The 22,496-nt window shown below is 42.9% G+C and overlaps 1 protein-coding gene across 1 annotated transcript in view; it reads left to right on the forward strand.

Moving 5' to 3' along the window:
* Positions 1-2,267: 2,267 nt before the first annotated feature.
* JAK1 (Janus kinase 1) overlaps positions 2,268-22,496 on the forward strand; it is a 33,960-nt gene continuing 13,731 nt past the window's right edge. Inside the window, exons 1-10 of the mRNA XM_083621097.1 lie at positions 2,268-2,593; positions 11,468-11,545; positions 12,871-13,069; positions 14,577-14,700; positions 17,356-17,509; positions 18,242-18,405; positions 19,830-20,169; positions 21,049-21,231; positions 21,389-21,546; positions 22,159-22,282. Coding sequence (XP_083477223.1) covers positions 11,540-11,545; positions 12,871-13,069; positions 14,577-14,700; positions 17,356-17,509; positions 18,242-18,405; positions 19,830-20,169; positions 21,049-21,231; positions 21,389-21,546; positions 22,159-22,282 — 1,452 coding nt within the window. The 5' untranslated portion in view covers positions 2,268-2,593; positions 11,468-11,539. The remainder of the gene's footprint in view (positions 2,594-11,467; positions 11,546-12,870; positions 13,070-14,576; positions 14,701-17,355; positions 17,510-18,241; positions 18,406-19,829; positions 20,170-21,048; positions 21,232-21,388; positions 21,547-22,158; positions 22,283-22,496) is intronic.

Consider the following 22,496-nt stretch of genomic DNA (forward strand, 5'->3'; position numbering starts at 1 on the left):
TGTACATACTATATTTTATCTCATTATACCTTCAGATTGTTTTATCTAATCTCTTTGGGAACTTTCAGCTTTAAGCAATCCTAACCCCACTTAACTCGGAGTGAGCCCCATTGAAGTCAATAGAACTTATTTCTGAGTAGAAATGCTTAGGAACATGTTAGCCAGTTATTTTGCTGCTTAAAATCTCTTATCCTTCATATTTGTTGAAGGGTCTCCATCTGCGAAGATGTCCCCCCCCCTGTATTTCAGGTCACATTTTTACATTACTGCACACACTGGATGCATATGGATTGTGGCTAATGCTATGTGTACTTGGCTTCAAACACCACTGGAGCTGGAGAAAATGGTAATATATACACAGCCTCCGTTTATAGGATGAGAAAATCACTAGAAGTTCATTCTGAGTCAGTTAACTTCTAGGGTTGTTTATTCTAGATCAGCTTTCTAGTGTGTGTTTTTTGTCACTCAAACAATGACTGATTGTAGAAATATTCTATTAACTACACTGGGTCTGGCATCATTAGATAATTTCTCAAGATATACACTGATAAGAATCTTTACAAATGCCTCATCTTTAACCCATCTGTTTAAGAAAGTGGTGTTGTGTAACAATTGCACGAACATGCTCACTACAGTATTTAAAATGTGCAAGCTGTTAGTAATAAGGCAGAAGAACTGCTAGGGTATGACTCTCAGCCAAGGGAGAATGGGGCCCTGCTCTGCTGGGTGTTAGTGGGCAGAGGTTTAGCTTTTCAACTTTGAATGAGGTAGGTTAGGGGGAGGTCCTAGGAGCACAATGACAGGCTTGAACAAAGAGACACAGAAGATGCCCCACCCCCTTTTTTCTGTCCTTTTAATCAAATGCTGCTCCTTTGGTGGAAGCCAGACCTTCATAGCTAGGGAGCTCAGGGTGGTGCAGGTACATTGCTTTTTCAAGCAGTGCAGAGTCCGCCCACCGCATCTCCCTCAACTGCAGAGTGGCTGAGGGGGAGGCCTGCCCACACTGCTGTTTCGGGCAGCATGGAGCCTGCAGGCGCCTGAGCCACCCCATTACTCCCAGGAAAGATGCATGGCTCTGGCGCAGTAAGTGCCATCCCCTGCAGTGTGGCACCCAGTGCGCCCGCCCCCCTAGCTACCACTCTCCCCTCCATCTAGGTGCAGGTTGTAGACCAGATCCATGTGCTATGGGATTTTCTGGATCAATTGGGGTTTTGGCTGGTTTTGGCACAGAAACTGCTTTGGTCGCCCTGTAAGATGACCTCTGTCGAGAGAGAGAGAAGGGAAACATGTCCCTGTTAGTTCTTCTCGACCTCTCAACGGCTTTCGATACCATCAACCATGGTATCCTTCTGGAGTGACTGTCCAGTGGTTCCAGTCCTGCTTGGATGGTTGTTCCCAGAGGCTGTTGCTTGGGGAATGCTTTTCAGCCCCGTGGAACCTTCAATGTGGGGTTCTGCAGGGTTCAGTCCTATCCCGTATGTTGTTTAACATCTACACAAAACCACTAGGTGAGGTTGTCATCCAGAGGTTTGGAGTACATCAGCTGATGACACTCAGCTCTGTTTCTCCTTTACATCTGCAGGTGAGGCAATGGAAGTGCTGGACCAGTGTTTTGCCTCGGTAATGGACTGGATGAGAGCCAACAAACTGAAACTCAATCCAGATGAGATGGAGGCACTGTTGGTGGGTGGCTCCCTAGACTGGATGGGTGGGAGATTGCCTGCTGTTGATGGGGTTGCACTTCCTCTGAAGGAGCAGGCTCATAGCTTGGGGGTACTCCTTAATCCTCTGCTCAAGGTTCAGATGGCCTCAGTGGCTCAGCTACATCCCTATCTGGACACGAATAGCCTAACTACTGTCGTCTATGCTCTAGTAAGCTCAAGGTTAGATTGCAGCACTGTGTTATACATAGGGCTGCCTCTGAAGACAGTTCGGAAACTTCAGCTGGTGCAGAATTCAGCAGCCAGGTTGCTCACCAGAGCAGAACACTTTGAGCATATTACACTGATCCTGGTCCGACTGCACTGGCTACCAATTAGTTTCTGGGCCCAATTCAAAGTGCTGGTTTTGACCTGTGAAGCCTTAGGATGGCAATACTTCAAGGACCGCCTCTTTCCTAATGAACCTAGCCGGACCCTGAGATCAGCTTATGGGGCCCTTCTTCGTGTGCCTCCTCCTGGAGAGGTTCTGAGGGTGGCAACACGAGAAAGGCACTCCAGCAACAGCGCGCGCGCGCACACACGCACACACACACACACGGCTGGACGGACCGAAAACGTAGCGAAGGCTGAGGAAACTTCAGTGCGCCTGCGCTGGGCAACCCCCCGGCGCTTGCGCACTGGCTCGGCGGAGCTGGCTTCCTCACTCAGCCGTCGGCGAGAGCAGCTGAGGGGTTCAGTGGGTCCGTCGCCATCCTGCGTGGGCGGGAGCGGACCTCGACTCCCCTTGGGGTCGGAGCCTGGAAAGCCCCGCGTTTCTCCCCCACCCTCCTTGCTCTGGCTGGAGAGGAAAGTATGTGGGGCAGAGAGTGAGGTCGGGCAGCAGCAGCAGTAGCGCGGAACCCCTTTCGCCCAAGGAGGCGCCCATGGAAGCGGTGAGTACGTCGAGGGGCGCAGGGCGAGAAAGGAGCCCTCTTTTCCTCATACGCCGGGGCGCTGCGGGGTGAATGGCGTCCCCCCCGGGGGTGACTCTTCTTTTGCCGTCTTAGAAGCCTGGCCCGCCCAGCTTGGGGGTCGCGCTTGCCCGATTTGTAGAACAGGGCTCGGGGGCTCCTGCCCACAAAGCTCTCCCCCCGCCCCCGCGGTGCTTTTCCAAGGGTGGGGACTCAGCGCAAGAGGCGGGACCGCCTTGGGAAGGGGAAACCCGCCAGCCTCCCTCCCTCCGGGGAGTGGGGCAATGGCTGGAGCTCCCTGGAAGGGCTGCTGCTTTGGACGGTGCTTTCGATCCCCGGCGCCCTACAGGCAGGACTGGGGAAACTGAAACCCTCGAGAACTGCTGCTGCTGCTGCCGGCCAGAGTAGGCGGCACCAAGCTCGGTGGGGGGTTGGTGGTGGCCCGACTGAGTGGTAGGCGGTTTCGGGGGGGGGTGTCCCGCAGAAGCCAAGAAATTCGACTGTTGCCCAACCCCAAATAAAAGAGATGGGGGGGGGGTGACGGGTGGACTTGTTGCTGAGTACGAGACCAGAGGTTTGCAGAAAAAGAGAAGAGAGAGAGAAGCGAACCCGCTTCCTTCCCTTCTGCATACATAGCCAGCTCGCGTGTACAAGTCGTCGTTGCGCTTTGGTGACAAACAACCAGAAGTGGAGATGGCTGACATCCTGTTTATAATCGCACCAGAGGTGGTCTGTGTTCTTGAGACAGCTTGGTGTTAATAGTGAGGGTTCTGTTTTTGTGTTTGCGTTTGCTCAGTTCTCGATAACCAGATGACCCCGTCCACACACAGGCTACTATATGGTTTCTTTAAAACCAGAAAAGAACTTGCAGCTGTTGCCGATCGCTGGGTTTTGTATGTTGAACTACAGCATTCGAAGAAGGGCACGAAAAGTCCTAATCTTGAATCATGGCACGGCTTCTGAAGAAAGCTGTAGCATCAGGAAGTTCCCTGTTTACTGTTTTGCTTGGGGGAGGGCCAGAGAAATGAAGCTGACCTTCTAGGACAAATGGTGTGGGAAGGGGAGGAAAGAGGAACCGACACAGGCACAATTAGCAATGTTGCATAAGGACATTGACTTCGTGTGAAAGAACAGTTCTGTGTCATAGAGAAAAATAGTAGCAGTTGTTTTGCTAAATGTACTTGTAAAAAGCCTATTTTGAACTGCTCAGTCTACTGTGTTTTATGTATACATCTTAGTATTCAGATTTTAGGAGTGGTAAAGCAGCAATATGAGTACAGGATGAGCTTGATGAACTTGCACCAGGTGAAACTTACTTGCACCAGGTGAAAAATGTGTTGCAATCAGCACTGATACTGGCTAAAATGTGACCAAAGCACAAACTGTTAGGCTCTTTAGAGCCAGTTGTTACAATGTTACAGTTTATAGTTTTGACAAAGTGAAGAAATATGGATGTGCCCCTTCTATGGCAATATAAAGCAACATTATGAATGAAATTACCGTAATAAAGTTAGGTAGTACCACTTTGTGCAATGGAAAACAATTTGAAATCATCTCTCCCCCTCCCTCATATTAATGAGCTCACTATTTGGTCATCTTAAAAATACCTAATATGGACTGTTCATTTCCACCTATTTTATATTCATGTATGTCACTGGGCATTTAGGCTACTACTGAGCAAGCATTCATGTGATTGTAAGTCCCACTGGGTAGTGGTATTTCTTCCTGATGAGAGAGACAGACACATATTATGGGACTGCAGTCTTTTAAGCAGGGTGCTTGGCTTGTCAGGTGCAGAGATCAGGGGTTTAAAGGAACTGTATTCCTTTGGGTTTATTATTACTATATTTAAAATATTATGTACCCATAAGTCTTCAAGGTGGGATGAATTAAGAATCTAAATGTAACTTGCCTGAAGCCCTTCTCTTCATAGGCAATAAGATTTATGGGGTAAGATCAATCTATTGATCTTACTTTAAAAGTAAACAGTTGCATGTTAGCTACAGGAGTTGTTGGTAACTATGGCTGCAGACAGTCCTATACATGCTTACCTGTAAGTCCCATTAAGCTCCATTCATTCCTATGCTTGTTTACTTGGAATTTGATGTCAAAATACTTTTTTGTTTTTTGTGTTGTAGATTGCTGCCAAAAACAAATTTCTTGTGAATTACCTAATTGTTGAAGCATGTGTAAGCAGTTTTTAAAAAACGACTCTTGATTTTAAAATATATGAATTGCAGTGTGGGCCTCAGCGTATTCACTTTGCCCACATATGGAGAAAAGTAATGCATTTTTTTCTTTTCTTTTTAAAGTGTACAGGAAACCACACCTTTTTAGCTGAAGCTGTTGCAGGTGTTATAGCAATGCAGGAGCCATGGTAGATCTCTGATGCTAAGTGGATTTGTGTGTGTGAAAGTGTCCTATCTTGAATACTTGAAGGGACCAGAGGAGCCTATTATAATGAGTAATTGTGCAGTGACTAGAATAGGGTCTCATGAAAAAGATGAAACTGCTTAGGAATTTTCTTTGAATGTTTATGTTACATAAATTGCCCAGATAAATAACTCTACGTTAGCTTATCTTCTATATATTTTTATACAGCAGTTCAGCCTTCTCAGGACTGTGCATGTCTTCTTCTTTTTCTTCATATGTAATACACTGATTTGTGTTGGGGGTTCTGATATAAAACCCCCCATTAGTAAGCAAGTACCTTATACCATGAGACGCGGGTGGCGCTGTGGGTTAAACCACAGAGCCTAGGGCTTGCCGATCAGAAGGTCGGCGGTTCGAATCCCTGTGACGGGGTGAGCTCCCGTTGCTCAGTCCCTACTCCTGCCAACCTGGCAGTTCGAAAGCACATCAAAGTCCAAATAGATAAATAGGTACCGCTCCAGCGGGAAGGTAAACGGCGTTTCCGTGCGCTGCTCTGGTTCGCCAGAAGCGGCTTAGTCATGCTGGCCACATGACCCAGAAGCTGTACGCCAGCTCCCTCGGCCAATAAAGCGAGATGAGCGCCGCAACCCCAAAGTCGGCCACGACTGGACCTAATGGTCAGGGGTCTCTTTACCCTTTACCTTTACCTTATACCATGGATATATTTCTACTTGTCCTTTATCAGCAAAAAATAAGGTGCTTCACGGGTACTTTAAGTAACTTTTTTTAGTGGTGAGACAAGTAGAGGAATGCGGGGCATACGTGTACTCCAAATGCTTCTGCCAGTAGGTCTTTCTCTAGATCTCATCATGTTATAGGGCAGGGTGGGGGGGTGAGAAGGGAAGGGAAGACTGTACAGTGGTACCTCGGGTTACATACGCTTCAGGTTACATACGCTTCAGGTTACAGACTCCGCTAACCCAGAAATAGTACCTTGGGTTAAGAACTTTGCTTCAAGATGAGAACAGAGATCGTGCTCCGGCAGCGTGGCGGCAGCAGGAGGCCCCATTAGCTAAAGTGGTGCTTCAGGTTAAGAACAGTTTCAGGTTAAGAACAGACCTCCGATAGGAATTAAGTACTTAACCCGAGGTACCACTGTACTTGTACCCAGAGCTGCACCAGCTGAATTGGAATTACATAGAGTGCATTAGTGTGTGGCTAAACAAGACCTTTTGAGCAAATATGATTATGCTTTTCTGTAAAATACTGCTTTAAAATAGACACCTGTATTAAGGCAGACTTTACGCTTGTTCTTCATTATTGCACATGTGTGTGTGACTGTGTGTGTATGTGTGCATGCCATTGCATCTCTTCACCTAAACATTTTGCTAATATTTATGTGTGGAGAGGGGGATGCAATTTCCTTTAGAAATGATGAACTCCTTCATGATCTTGGACCATATCTATATATAATTCTTTCTCAAAGGCCTCATACATGCACCCTTTGGGGGGAGTGGGTCAGGTTACATTAAATATAATCAGCTTTCCCCCCTACATGTATTTTAGCAAATTCAGCATTTCTTCAGAGAAATAAAACCAAACCCCATCATTCAAAGGGGAAGTAGAAGCCAACTGGTGAAAAGTAGTGGTTAGGATGAGGAGAAACAAAACTAAACAAAATAAAGAGTTCTCTAACATCTGCATGTGGGTGAGGGAACAGGGTTAGCTACATCCCTAAAATATATCTGATGAGAGAGAGAGAGAATGAATTTTTCACTTGATGCCCTGAGAAGGTCTTCTTTTCCTTCTTAGGCAGTACAGAACTAGTTGGCTGTTGCATCTTGACACCTTTCAGGCCCCCATTTTCTTGATTTGCCCCATACCTTGCTATAAATTATGTGTGTGGGGCAGAGGAAGGATTCTCCTCCCTAGTCAGAAGAAATGCCTGGCCAATAGAATGTGGCTACCTTAGATAAGGATCCTAGAGGTACAGATATTTGAATAGACTGATCTTAAGGTTAGAACAGATCTGCTGAATTCCAGAGTAGCTCTGACTCATGTGTCTCCTTATGTGTCACTCCAAAAAGACTCCATGTACTATGAAGGGCTGCTTTCCTTTTCCCACACTTCCTGGAAACAGGAAATCAGGGGTAGGAAACCTGTGGCTCTCTGGAAGTGGTTGGGACTGCAAGTCTCATAATTCCTGGCCATGCTGGCTGGGGCTGACGGGATCTGGTGTTCAGCAACATCTGGAAGATCACAGGTTCTCTGTCACTGATTTAAATCATGGTTATTTTAACAATAAAACTTTTGTAGTTGTAGTTCTTTGAGGCTTATGGTCTATAGTGCAACCTAATATTTCTCCCTCATAAAGTTGGTCAAATGCATATCTTTGTGTGAAAACTAAATGGTAAATGTGATTCTATAGCAATAGCTGATCAGTAAAGTGGTGGTGTTGGTTTTTTTTTTTTAAATAAGCACAGAACATTTTTGAACTCTTTTGTACTATGACTGAATATCGTATTTTTCCGTGTATAAGACTAGGGCTTTTTTCCTTTTAAAAAAATGTCAAAAATTTGGGGGCATCTTATACATGGATACATCTCTCCCCATTTTCTTAAATTGGAGTCCCCCAAAATAGGGGGCGTCTTATACATGGGGGCATCTTATAGACGGAAAAATATGGTAAGTACTGAAAGCAATCTAGATAAAGCTGTTATTCTTTTCAAATGCTCTGATTGTATTTTATAATTGGTGTATTTTGTGCTAGGTACCTCATCTGATCATAAAATGAGCTGCTGGTTGTGCTGTCAGTCTGTGCTGCCAACCATAGAGCCACTTCATATTTCACTTGTTGCTGACCTGTACTACTGTGCTATGACTAGTGGAAAGGAAGACTATGATTGACAAGGGAAAAGCCAGCATTTGATCAGATAGGATCCTGGGGCTTACCAGACCCAACACTTAGCCAGATGATTAGTGCATGGGAATAGTTTTCGGAGGTAATTGAAAAGGATCCTTGCATTCCTGATCGCTGGTCCTGCTAGCTAGGGATTTTGGGAGTTGTAGTCCAGCAACAGATGGGGACCCAAGTTTGAGAAACCCTGCCCTAGCTGTATAGCTGGCTCCCTCCTTATTGAATTTTAAGTGTGCTGTGTAAAAAAACAACACAACACCTTTTAAATTAGGCCTGTGTGGCAAAGTGATTCTGTCTGGCCTTCAGTGTTTTTTATGTTTGTGAGTTTTTCTTTTTTTAAAATGTGGTTTTAATGCTTGTATTGATAACGGGCAGGCTTCTGTTGTTTTAATTGTGAGCTACTTTGAAAGAACCCCAGTCCTGAAAAGTGGCATAAAAGTCTTGTAATAAAAATTATCTGCTCTTGGTGCCCTTTGGTTAGAAGAGTAGGGTGCAAAAAATAATTGTTTGGTTTATTTATGTGCTGCCTTCCCCAAATCTGAAACACTTCTTAAAAATTGGTTGGGAAGATGAGTTGCAGCTATTCAGATTTACTAAGAAGTATTTGGGTAACAAGATAAAGATTCAGTTGTGAAGGAACTGGTTTCCCTTCCTGTCCATGGAAGTTAACAGTGGAATCCTTTAATGTTTTCCTCCATTAATATCCTTAAAAGAATTGTGATTTTAGTGGCTGTCCTTGCAATTTTCTTCCAATAGTGAAATAGCTCCATTAGCAGTACATAGATATTATAATGCTGTTAATTTTTCATGTTGGCCATAGATTTCTGTAAACACTACCTAATGCCCTAAAGCTGCCTTCCAACATTAATATTTTAAGAGTAATTTTAAATTCTGGATTACATGTCATACTATTTTCAGTAGCTAAATTAAGCTACTGCTTACGGGCAAACAATTGCCATTATAATATTAAGTTCTTAATGTCTAACACATCTACTGCTTCAAGTAGAGGAATAATTATTCATCAGTATATCCAGTATATTACGTGCTTTTTCACACCATCCAAGGTTATTGGTCTTGCCTTAAGACAGCCTTTCTCAACCTGTGGGTCCCCAGATGTTGTTGAACTACAATTCCCATCACCCCTAGCTAGCAAGGCCAGAGCTCAGGGATGATGGGAGTTGTAGTCCAACAACATCTGGGGACCCGCAGGTTGAGAACCACTTGGAAGTCGAATGGAATCCATTCCAGAAGTCTGTTTGACTTCCAAAACATTCGGAAACCAAAGCACAGCTTCCGATTGGCTGCAGGAAGTTCCTGCAGCCAATCGGAACCCGCAGAACCCGATTGGAATTTGCAAACCAGAACACTCACTTCTGGGTTTGCAGCGTTCGGGAGCCAAGACTCGCAAGGCGTTCGACTTCCGAGGTATATGGAGCCAGACCCAAAATACTTTACAGTTGTCACTTGCTTTTAAATATACTTAGCCAACGAATATGTATTAATAGAACACCATAGAGCAAGGGTTCCCAAAGTGCAGTCAGCTTTGTCCCTGTGGTCTTACAGCATGGACCACAGAATTAAAAATTGTAAAGCACCTAACACAGTGCATTACAATTGCTACAACAACAGAAAAATCCTTAAGCAGCTCACCAAAACCCTCAGTAATATTCAAGCAGTCTGTGGCCAGTCTGGGGTGCGGGGTGGGCAGTTTGGGGACCATTGCCATAGAGAGCAGACAACAACAAGCCAAAGGATGCAGTGAGGTTCCACCCTCCACCTTACACAAATCCCTGCAGCAGGTGGTGGAAGAAACTGCTCTTTGCACCCTGGCATGATTCTCCCAAAGCAGTAGAAATGCTCAAGAGCATACAAGGTGTATAGTTTGTGTGGATCATAAGTGTGGATTTCTGTTCTTCTCCCATGATACAACTGTATTAAGTGTCTAGATAAATGGTGTCATTTGCTGGATACGGAGTACTCAGCAACCAAGGTGAATATTGTGGATGACTATGTCCCACTGACTAGATTGTTGCTGAAGAGCTGCTTTTTAAAAATTAAAAATGAAAAAATCCTACTGAATACAAGAATATGAGGACAGTTTTGCAGTAAGTACTTATTGACTGGGCATTGATTGTTTTGGCCCCTAGAAGATTATTGCAAAAGAATTGCACTCACTACTTTCTGTATTCCTGGAATAGTTGCTATAATTGGAGTCTAGAGTTAAGGGTTAAGTGTAGCATAAAAGCAGTTCTCAAAAGCAATAGTTTTGACTTGAGTTGAGGTTTTCGGGAAAGCTGTAGGTTTTATTTTTCATCTTTAAATCTGTATTCTTCCTTGATAGTAGTTCTTACAAATGTTTCAGTGGTTGTGGTATTATCAATTTTCAAATGCATTGTTCCTCTATTAAGTTATTATTAAAAAAACATTTCCAATGAGTGTCTAGATTCTGTAGTCTTCAGGAGAAATTAATTTTGCTGTGAGACCCTATGGAGTGGAATACTAGGAGGTGCTAACATCATCATGTTCTGTGATTGTAAAATAGGGGAGGGCCTTTCTCTCCATCCCTCAGGACTCTCCTTAGGCTACACCATAGGTTTTTAACCTTTTTGAGTCCACAGCTCCCTTGACCCAACTACATTCTTTCTGCAGCACCCTTGTGGGACTCATAGATGCTGAGTTATGTCACCCCTTTCCTGCAGAGCTGGCAGCTTCTCACCCTTTTTCAAACACCCTTCCTTATGGAGTGTTCCCTCAGCCTCCTCTCCTCTCCCCTCTCCTTGGGAGTCCTCCGGGCAGCCGCAGCTGCCGCCCTGGTCTCTGAGCTCCCCCTTCTGCCCCAAAGAGAGGTGCCTCTTCACACTGCCCCACAGCAGCCTGGGAAGCACCCCTGGTCAGCCCCAGAGGCACCATTTGCCTGGGAAGCTTGTAGCCAGAGCTGCTGCAGCATCAAACAGCTGTGCAATCCTTTGGGAGGCAGAGATGTGAGAGGGAAACAGAGGAGGAAGGAAAGAGGGACAGAGGCCAGTGTTGCTTGTGGCACTCCTGACTATCATTCAAGGCACCCCAGGGTGCCATGGCACACTGGTTGAAAACCACTGGGCTACACCATTTGTCCCAGGCCACACCCCTGCCAATCTTGCTTTACATTCTCAGATACTTTTGCCTATGATTAAAATGTAGCCATTGCTCCACCTACTATTCCCACCACTTCTTAAATGTTGTTGTCCATGAGGACATGTGGCTCTCCAATGGAAAAAAGATTCCTTGCTGTTGTAAAATGATAACATGGGATGTTTGGAACATCAGTAGACATGGATGAGAGTTTTTGAAAAGTTGGCTTTAGCTCTGTATTTTAGCTATATTATAAGTAGACAGAATGGAAATCTCTCTCTCCCCACCTCAAATATATATAGCCACTCTAGTTTAGAACATTTAGATGATTAAAGTATCGTATTTTTAGAGCATTCCTAAAACCCTGTTCTGGTAAACTGAAAATTATCTTTGGCATCATTTTCCTGTAGCCTAAAATTTCAGGATTTGATACTATTTTCTGTTCTCTTGTTCAGGGTTGACTAAATTCTGGATTATCTTGAAGTCACATCTATTTAGCTGGCTTGGAAGTTCAAACAGCCATATAAATGCCGGTATGTATTTTAATGTAATTACAGTGTTAGCAAATTTAAGACTAAACCACACACCATTTCCTAAAAAATCAGTTTAGTCCTTGTTTCCTGCCAGTCAATAGCATATGTGGTATTGTGGCAACTTAAAGATTAAATTTGTTATAGTATAAGAATTGGTTAGCCAGAGCCCACTTTGTCAGTTGCTCAAAGTGGTACTTAGGTGGATAGGCATGTATGTCCTGAGTACAGAGAGAAAGGATTTTCTTCTTCTTCAACAAAGTGAGATCACAAAGTCAAGCAGGAAACAATAGTGTGTGTCTCAATGCTATGCAGAGCACAAATGAATCCAGAATCCAGTTAGATTGATGCAACAACTCGTCTGCATGGGTGACCCCTTCTGAACTAGGGAGCCACTGGTGATACAGAGGTGGAGCATGATCTGTTAATTTCTGTGATGAGTGACAGTCCCAGAACTAGTTGAGTCCAAATTCAGCAGTGTCAGATTTGTGGTGGTGTACTTTTACTGTTGGAATACTGTCTTGGTATTTACATCATTAGGAGTGTGTGTCCTGTTAGTAGTGGCTTGTGCCATGTGAGAGGGCATCTACGTTCTAGCAAACATAGAACCAGAATCAGAGCTTGAGAGGGTGTAGAGCAGAGGAGAAGCTACCATTTGACTTGTTCACTAGCAGCATTCTAAAATTGGCCCCTCTTCATTGATCAAGACCTGTACACTGGTCTTGGATCTATCAATAGCTGGAGCCACCTGTACAGCCTTCAGCCCACTCGCTACCCTACACCTCTGAATTGCCCATAGCTGGCTGCTGCAGTGAGATATCTGGTATGTGCCACCCACCTTTGGAGGAAAGCACTATTTAAGTTTTAAAAAACACTTTATAGAAAGATGTACAGAAACGGCATTAAGCCATTCATTTCACTAAGCAGGTGAAAGAGCAAAAGCAGTTCCAGATAAAATGACTTTCTGTGACAGTGCACTGAAACTTTTTTTATCCCAGGCCCAAAACAGAATAGCTGATGTTAATTGCAATGAAGATCAAGAAACTAATATTGACTGTCAGTCCCAGCCAAAAAATTTTGTGCCTTAAAAGCTGGATAGTATTCTTTGTTAGCATCTTACTGTTGCAAGAAAACTGTGTATCCAAAATTGACCATAGTTACTAGAGTCTTTACTTTTAATAGTATTTTCTGGAGCTTTTTCTCACATTGATTCCTATCCCCAGATGCCTGCACAACCTTAGCTGCAAGACGTGTAGGAAATGGAAGTACAATCTAACTCTTCTGTGTACTGTTCTCTGGTTCTTCCCCTTTCATGTACCTGTATATAGTTTTTTAATGTAAGAGAAGACTGCAAAGCCATGGCTTTCTGTGCCAAACTGAGAAGTTCCAGGAAAAATGAAGTGAACACAGAAGCTCAAGAACCAGGCCTGGAAGTAGCATTCTATTTGCAAGAGAAGCCTTCTCTTAGGTATACGTCTGGCAGGTATACAGCAGAAGACCTCTGCATTGAAGCTGCCCGGAAATGCTGTGAGTTTTAGTTGCCTTCTATACTATTGTTTAACCTGAATGCCAATGCAGTTAGCTTAGTCTGCTGTAGCCTAGTGTCTGCTGAAATTCCCCAAATAGGTTTTTCTCCCCCCCCCTTTAATCTTGTTTGTGGGCCTTTGGAACACACTTTCTCTGTAGGTGATTCCCTTGAGAAAATTAGAGTTTGTTTTCCCTTAATGGATTTAGAGTTGGCCAAGAATTCATGGCTTCACTGCCTTATCCAGTGAAAGATTGGGCCCTCCAGGATGCTGCCGCAAAAATAATCGTAATATTTATGAAGCTTAGTAGCTTTATAAAAGCTTTTCAGTGTGACTTACAAATATACAATGCAACATATAAAAAACAAAATAAGTAAAAATGAAGCGCAATACGAGGCAATCAAACCATGAACACAATCCCTCCAGTCCTTAGCATTGGTTTAAACTACGACAGACAGTCCCAAAAAGAAAATACCACCAGTTGCCAACACTCAAACTCATTCTATTCCATTCTCAACAACCTTTTCTGGTTTAAATATAATAATTTTCTGATTTTTTTTAAAAAAATATCCCTTTAGATATTGTATTAGTTTCCCCCCCTTTTCATTCATAATTATTAGTTTAACAAATTCTCAGTTTTGCCTCTGCTTGTGTGGACACCATGTATAAATGTGACCCATTAAGTCCTCCTTAATATGTCCTGTTCCCTAATGTGTCCTCTTCCATCTTACCAAGGTGTGCACTGGTCACAATATTTGGTTTGTACCTTGCTTTGGAAAAGAGCAACATTTGATCTGAAGCAATTCTGAGGCTGTCAGATTTGGTTTAGGATGCAGGCCTGCATCCTGATACTGAAAAACGAAGCATCATGCGTCCCACACTCGCTGTTATGGATATAATTTTTTTAAGTCCCTTTGACAGAAGTACAGTAGATGGATTTTTTCCTGTGCAGACCAATATCCACCAAATTAAGGGGTTTTGTGCTAGATACCCTACTCCCCCCCCCAACAAAAAGAAAGGAACAGGCAATAACTTTGCTATATTTTGGTTGAATTGAGTGATATTTGTAGGCATGGGTTTCTCCAGCCACTCTGGGTAGCTTTCAACAGAATATTAAAATACAATAGTCTATTAAAAATTAAAAGCTTCTCTAAACAGGGCTGCCTTCATAAGGGTGGTTTAATATCTCCTCTGTTCTTCTATTGACAACTTATGTTAAAACAGTTCCCACTTCTCTCATGATTGCTAACATGCAAACAGGGCTGAAGTTTCTGTATTTGTTTTATCCAACTTTGTCGTCACAAGTGTCTAGTACTGTGTAAACTCCCCCTCCAGATTGGCACACAGTGCTGACTGGCTGCTATTCACATGCAACGTGCCCTTTAGTTCTAGGTGTCTTGTGCTCTGCTCAGTTCCCCATCTCCTCTTTCTTTTTAAGGACTTGTGTGAATACATATTTAGTGAGCTTTTCCCCAAGCTGATGAACTTACATTGTTTTCTTTTAACAGCTATATCTCCATTGTGCCACAACCTGTTTGCACTCTTTGACGAACACACAAAGCTGTGGTATGCCCCGAATCATGTCTTCCAAATAGATGACAAAACTGTACTCCGAGTACATTATCGCATGAGGTACATGTAACAAGACTTTTATTCCATTGTTAAATCTTTTCAAATACCTGTGCCTTTCTGTAGAATATGGTATTTAATTCAGTTTGCAACCAGTCCTCAGACTATAGCCATGGATATCTCTTTCCAAGAGTCTGACTTGAAAGGTTTGAAAAGGTTTTAGTCTTACTGCTTATGACACAAAATGATTTTATTGTAACTTTTGTTATTTGATTGTTGCCTTGAGTTTCCAGGGTTGTTGAGAGAAGATTAGGTATAAGCTCAATGAATAGCTAAGCCATGCATAAAGTCATAATTATTTGGTTTGATGTAGCCTTACAATTAGGGTTGCCATATTTCAAACACTGACAATCTGGACAGAGCTCCCCTCCCCCTAGTTGTTCAGCCTTTTTTTCCCAAAATCACTTTAAAAAATGCTGTTTTTGAACTATTTTTATGAAAAATTGACAAAAATGGCACTGCTGACATACACCCGAATTTTCATGGACATTCTTCCGATTTCCACCCAGACACTGCTGCCAACCTCGGTATTCCGGATATGTCCGGAAAATTCCGGACGTCAGTGGCGTAGCGTGGGGGGTGCAGGGGGGGCCGGCCGCACCGGGCACAACATCTGGGGGTTAGGGTTAGGGGGCGCAAATCCACGGGTTAGGGGGCGCAAATCCACGGGTTAGGGGGTGCAAATTACTTGCCTTGCCCCGGGTGCTGACAACCCACGCTACGCCACTGCCGGACATATATCAACCCTACTTACTACAGGAGGATCTGAACTTCTTATAGTCTCTGTATATAAGAATTTAAACTTATATGAACTGTGGGTTTCTTGAAACATGGTCTTTGAGGTAACGTTGATCTCAGACTGCCATTGGAACAATTGTTACAGCATTTTGTAGCCTGCAAAAATATATTCTTTGAACCCTGGCGGGGTTGTCCTATTTAGCACAAAGAGAAATTGGCTACAGTCCAAAAAACAGCAAAGTAAAAACAGATACAAGATAGAGGCTATTAATTTGTGTATGTGTAAGGAACAAAAACGCAAATTAATGGCTGCTTTCTCATATTCATTTCCACACACCCTTTTTAGGATGGTTTGTATTTCCAGGCTACATAAAGTAGAGCAGTGAGATAGATGAGAAGGTATATCTGCTGATCCGATGGAGATGTGGCCATTCCCAGACTCATGCATCATTATTTACTTCAAATGCGCACATATATATATATAAAATGTATACACACACACAATTTTCTAGCTTTTAATTCCTAAGCATACATATTATACCACCCACCTCCCAGCTCTAATTCAGTTGATCTTTATCATCAGAATCCTCCTTTATTACTTATATTTCACAAAACTTAAAGCCACCTAGTAAGTTCATGGGGAGGATTTGAACTGTGGACTTTCCAGTATTCAGCTCACTCTTGCCCACTCTGCTCCAGAGATCCATGTGAACAGGATAGCACCACCTGTTTATCAGAATGCTCTTTTAAAATTACTTTGTTTTCATCGCTTCAGTGACAGTATTGTTAGTGGCACAATTAAACTAAACAGTACTGTACCAGATATTAAATATGGTAAATTGGATTCACCTCCCCCCCAAGGTCACAAACCTATTGGGTGGAGTTTAATGTTCTGTTTTGCCCAACCTTGTGTGGTCATTACTCTGAGTGATGCTAGTGGCCAGCAGGAAGTATCGTATTTTTCGCCCTATTGGACGCACTTTTTCCCCTCCAAAAATGAAGGGGAAATGTGTGTGTGTCCTATGGGGCGAATGCAGGCTTTCGCTGAAGCCTGGAGGGCGAGAGGGGTCAGTGCGCACCGACCCCTCTCGCTCTCCAGGCTTCAGGAAGCTATCCGCAAGCCTTGGGAGCTCCGCGGGAGTTCCTGTTGGGCTCCCAAGGCTTGCGGATAGCAGTCTGCATCCTGAAGTCTGGGGCGCACTGCACAGCGCGCCCCGGGCTTCATGCAGATATCTGGCAGCCCCACAAGCTCGGGGGACAGCGGGGAGGCGGAGCGCTGCCATCCCACTATTCCCCAACCTGGTTTGGAGGCTGGCGGTGGGGAGAAGCGCGCTTCTCCCCACCGCCAGCCCCACAAGCTCGGGGGACAGATATCCGCAAGCCTGGGGAGACCAGCGCGACTTCCTGCCGGGCTCCCTAGGCTTGCGGATAGCAGCCTGTTCTGGGGGCTGGGGTCGGGGGAAGCTCGGGCATCCCCCGCCCCAGCCCCACGCCTGGGGGGCAAATAATTTTTTTCCCCTCTATTTCCCCCCCCAAAAAAAACTAGGTGCGTCCTATGGGCCGGTGCGCCCTATGGGGCAAAAAATGAGGTAGTTGCTGGGATTAAGTCACGTTAAGGGGAAATTCTGTGCTAAGAAGGTTGTACGGCCATCACTAGCTTGGGCTGCACAAGGAGGTTGTGGGGCTTGGGAGGGAGCAGTATAAGGGACTAGGTAGATAAGCTGCAGATGGCTTTGCTACTCTTAAATTAGCAGCCTCAACTTGAGTCGTTATGAGCGAATTAGCTGATTGTTATTTTTGTTGACCAGGTTCTATTTTGGTATTTGCTGAGTCCTTATTTTCCAGTCTTATATTAAAAAGGTTAAATTTTGCACATGACATCACATAGTTTCCTTAAGTCCCGTTCTTTACTTCCTCAAGGTTTTACTTTACTAATTGGCATGGGACAAACGAAAGCGAACCCCCGGTCTGGCGACATTCTCCAAAGAAATCTAAGAGTGCTTATGAGAAGAAACTAGCACAAGAAGGAACACCTCTACTTGATGCAAGTTCACTAGAATATATCTTTGCACAGGTAAGTTAGAGAGTGATTTTATGTTTGGTGGTATAGCAGCAGCATCCTTTTTTAAAAAAATTATCAGTACAATTTTATCTTTGTTTCTTCAGGAGGGGGTAGGTCTCATGATCATGTTCATGACCTGATCGATTATTTTTAAAATGATCCATATAAAATCCCATTTAAGTTCTCCGTTCGTACACTGTCTAAATGCAGTAGTGGTTAGTGAAGTGGGGTGGGCCACTGGTGCTTGCCAAGGGTAAGGGCACATGGAGCTTGGCCCAGTGTTGTGCCTGGCAATGGAGCCAATCTGATGCTTCCCCCCTCCACATGCTGCACATTGAGCTCCCTGCACCTTGCCTCTCAATAAGTGACACACTGTATTGGGAAGCAGGGGGAGCCATGTTGCTCCACCCACACCACTGGCCACTACTGACTAAATATTCGACAATTTTTTTTAATAGATTCATTTAGATTTTATATTTCTTTAGATGCACATCTGCAGAAAAGTTACCTATAGATAATGTGATATAAGTAAATTAGGTTTGTGAACCTTTTTGCATCCTACACCTGGGCCTCTTGATCCTATATGTGTTAACTATTTCTTTTTTGTCGTGAAGAAGTGGCCTTGCCCATTTGCTGATTCAAGCTTTAAAATGTTTCACATAGTTTTCTTCATGGGTTTCTGGTGGTTGAAATGATATAGCCATGCCTTTAGCTAAAAACAGGTTTCTCCCACTTTCTGATTAGGGACAAAATGATTTGATAAGATGCTTTGCACCAGTTCGGGATCCGAAAAATGACCAGGAGATTAATGAAATTGAAAATGAGTGTCTGGGGATGGCTGTGCTTGCAATCTCACACTATGCACTTAAAAAAGACCTGAAGTTGCCAGATGTTTCCAGAGACTTCAGGTGAGTCGGAATTGTTATTTTTAAAAAGTTTTTATGAAGTTGAAGGCATTCATAGTACAAATGTGCCATAGCGGGTCCTGAACCTTTATTGGTGTGAACTGTAATGACTTAAGTTTTCACTGAACTCAAAGCATTTTAATGGTGTGTCTCTCAGTAGTTGATGTGATTGAATTCTTCCCTTCTCCCCTCAGAATCCCTGACACAATTCCACACCACTCAGTTGTCTCCTGTTGTTTGCAAAGCAACAGTATGTGCCTGTGTTGTCTTGTTGATATTGCATGACTACAAGAGAGTAGTTTAGCCAGGGCTTTGCTGACTTGGAAATCTTCAGCCTGGTCTCAACTGTACCAATCAAGTAGCACATTTCTGCAGTTACCAGAAGCATTACCTTCTCCCTTTAGCTCCATTTATTTCACTGTTCCTTATTACTGTTGTCCAGAACACTACTTTTATTAGCTAGTCATGACTAATATGGTAGCAGTTGGGGCCAGGTAAACTCTCTGACTTGTTCTTAAGAGCTCCTTTATGTCCCCGGAAGCATTAGCCTTGGTCAAGGGAAGGTGTTCAGTGGCTGTTCCATCTGGACATGTGATGCAGGATGGTCGTCTGTCTCTGCTCGGCACATTTTGTGTAGAGTGTGGCAGTTGACCAAGCTATATGGTTCTTAATTGTATTTTTATTGCTGCTGATCTTTATTGCTAAGAGCCATAGACCACCCCAATTCAATACATAAAGAAATAGAAACAAATCGAATATACTTCATCAAACAAAACATATATTCCATCAAGTCTGCAGTAACCATCAGACCTGAGCAATAAACTGCAATACAATATAAGAAGCGATACAAATATAACTAAAAATAATATGAATATTCAGTGCAGTGGTTGTGCTATCTCCCATCTTCAACCACAAATCCACACACAGAGACTGCAGACTTCCTGAATAAATCTTGTCAAACACTGATGGTCTTCAGATCACAATTTGGGAATGCCTACTGTAGATCAAGGTTTCCCAACCAGCTGTTTTTGGACTACAGTTCCCATCATCCCTGACCACTAGGGCCCTGCAATCTAGGTATGATGGGAGTTATAGTCCAAAAACAGCTGGAGACCCAAGTTAGGGAAACTGTGCCTTCTGTCAGTGGTGGACACATCAAAGGATATCAACCCTCTATTTCAAGGAGAGGTTTCTGAGCCGGAAGGAGAATAAGTTGAACCACATATCTTTAAATACATTGCACTCATAAACAACAAATATGCTTTTATGTGTTTACGTATATGTATTCAGTATTTTTATCTGATATTTTGAAGGATTTTTTGTTTCTCTATACATTGTTTTTCATGAAATATCCCCTTGGGCAGCTTAGAATAAATGAAACATTGACAGAAACAATGAATATGCATCTCTTCCCCACCCCTTCCCAGCTATAAACGGTATATTCCCGAAAGCCTGAGCAAGACCATAAGACAGAGGAACTTCTTAACCAGAACACGGATAAACAACGTTTTCAAGGATTTCCTTAAGGAATTTAACAAGAAGACCATTTGCGACAGCAGCGTTTCTCCGCATGATCTGAAGGTGAAATACTTGGCGACATTGGAAACGTTAACGCAACATTTTGGTGCAGAAATACTCGAGACTGCCTCGTTGTTGATTTCATCAGAGAATGAGAAGATCTTTGACACGGGTTACTCTGAGATCATCCCATGTTATCAAGTGATGGTAACAGGCAATAATGGAATCCAGTGGCGGCTGAAACCAATTGTAAGTATCCTAATGGGCATAAGTGCCAGTTCCATTGCCTAGCTAAAAGTCCTTGTGCTAGAGGAATTGTTTCGTTGCATTTCACCTATTTATTTAAATAACATCTGTACAGCATCGTTAATTTCAGAAACAGCTATAATCAGGAATCCAATAGGTAAACCACCCAGCCTCTGAGGTCATGAAAGTTGCAGCCAGTCAGTAGCTATGGCTTAGATGTGTTTACTTATTTATAAACACCCTTTGTACTGGTAGAAGTGTCTTCTTAAATAAGGTTTCATTAGAACAAGACTGTACAACAGAAGGAAGTTCAGACAATGGACAGAGATCTTTTCAGTTATAGGACTTTTGAACTCTTTGTTTTATGGGAGTGAGATGATCAAGAATGAATGAAAGAGCAGGTGTTTGCATTGCAAACCTGCTCATATCATGGTTCAATACTAATGGGATGTCTTGTACTTCTAAAGCCTCATTTGGGGCTCATTCCACTTGCCACACCATTTTCTCCTGGGAAAACCCAGTGTTTGCTGCTGAATCGGAACAAACTGTTTTTCTGCAGATTGATGTTTGTTCCGATTCAGTGGTAAACAGTGGGTTTCCTTGGGACAAATGAAAAACTGCTTGGACCCATGCTTTCTCATTATGGGACAAGCAGAAATGTGGACAAGCCCTGTAATTCAGTTATAATTGAAGAAATATAAAACTGCCTTTTTGTAGGCCAACACAATTGCCTACAATTAATTTGATTTCACTTTTATCATTCAGTGTTCTTTTATGTCTTTTCTGTGCAAGCACACAGCACAACACACAGTTCCAGAACTGTTCAGGTTCAGGGTTCTTCTATCTTTCTGCTCCTAATCTACATGTGTTTATGTCACACAGGTTACACAGAGCGAGAGAGAGAAACACAAAACAAAGAGGAAAAGATCAGATGGCAAAGCCAAGAAAAACGAAGAAAAAAGTAAGAGAGAAGAATGGAATAGTTTTTGTTACTTTCCCGAAATTACTCACCTCGTGATCAAGGAGTCCACAGTCTGCATTTACAAGCAAGATAACAAAAGGATGGTAAGAGCTCTAGATCCCATTACACATGTTCATACACTTTTGAATTCTGTGCAAATGATAACAAAATTACCATTCCTGAATTCTATGCCCTTTGGTAGAAAATCAGGTGTTGCACTAAAGAGGAATAATTCTTCATGAAATTACTTTTCTGCTCTAGGAATTCAAGCTGTCTTCGTGTGAGGAAGCTTTGTCATTTGCCGCTTTGATAGATGGTTATTTCAGGCTTACTGCAGATGCCCATCATTATCTCTGCACTGATGTCGCGCCGCCCTTGATAAAACACAACATTAAAAATGGCTGCCATGGTCCAATATGGTTAGTTGATATCCTTCAAATACTATACTTTGTAAAGTTTTGTTCACATAAACAACATGCACGTTATGTCTCACCAATGCTACTTTGGACTCTGCAGAATAATTAAAACCAAAGTAAACGGTTACATTGAAGTGAAGGAACTGATAACAGCTTCAGCTGCTAAAGTTGTTCTTAAAGTATTCCCTTCCCACATTCAGTGCCACTGGTTAACTTAATAATAGTAATATGAACATCTAGAGAAGATACCTCCATATGGTGGTACTTTTGAATAAGCATGGTATTCTTGGTGGTGGAATGCTTTCTAAATAATCTTTTAAAACGTGTTTTTTTAAAAAACAAATGTTAAGAAATATGAGTCACAGTCCAAAATTTGAACTTGCTCTTAAACTGCTATTTACAGAATCTCCAAACTTTTAAGGTCATGAAAACTGAACTTCATATTCTGAATTTCTCACTCTTATTTTTATTTGGAATTCCTGATGGCCCCTACTTGAAATGTCTATGCTGTGGTTATCCCATATTTTTTAAAAAAATTGGCTCAGTTTTGCTACATGACAGACTTGCTTTCAAGAGGCTTTTTGAGTATAACTGCTCATTTCTGAACACTTCCAGCACAGATTATGCGATCAACAAGCTGAAGCAAGAAGGAAATGAGGAGGGGATGTATGTCCTGAGGTGGAGCTGTACAGATTTCCATAACATCCTCATGACTGTTATATGCAGTGAATACTCACAGGTACGATAAGAGTTATCATTTATATGCCCAATAGCTTTAGCTGTAAAGACTGTACTTTGATCTATAAAAAATAATTTATGGATTTAGGATTGACAAAAGTCTTGCCTTTGCTAGTTTTATATGCTCATGAGACTCCAGTACAAGTGTGACATTTTGTTCCCACTTATTTCTGAGAGAGCCTCCAAGCTGAAACTAGCTGAGTCTATTTCTGCAT

The sequence above is a fragment of the Podarcis filfolensis genome (genome assembly GCF_964270895.1).
Source record: "Podarcis filfolensis genome assembly, chromosome: 6".
Lineage (NCBI taxonomy): Eukaryota > Metazoa > Chordata > Lepidosauria > Squamata > Lacertidae > Podarcis > Podarcis filfolensis.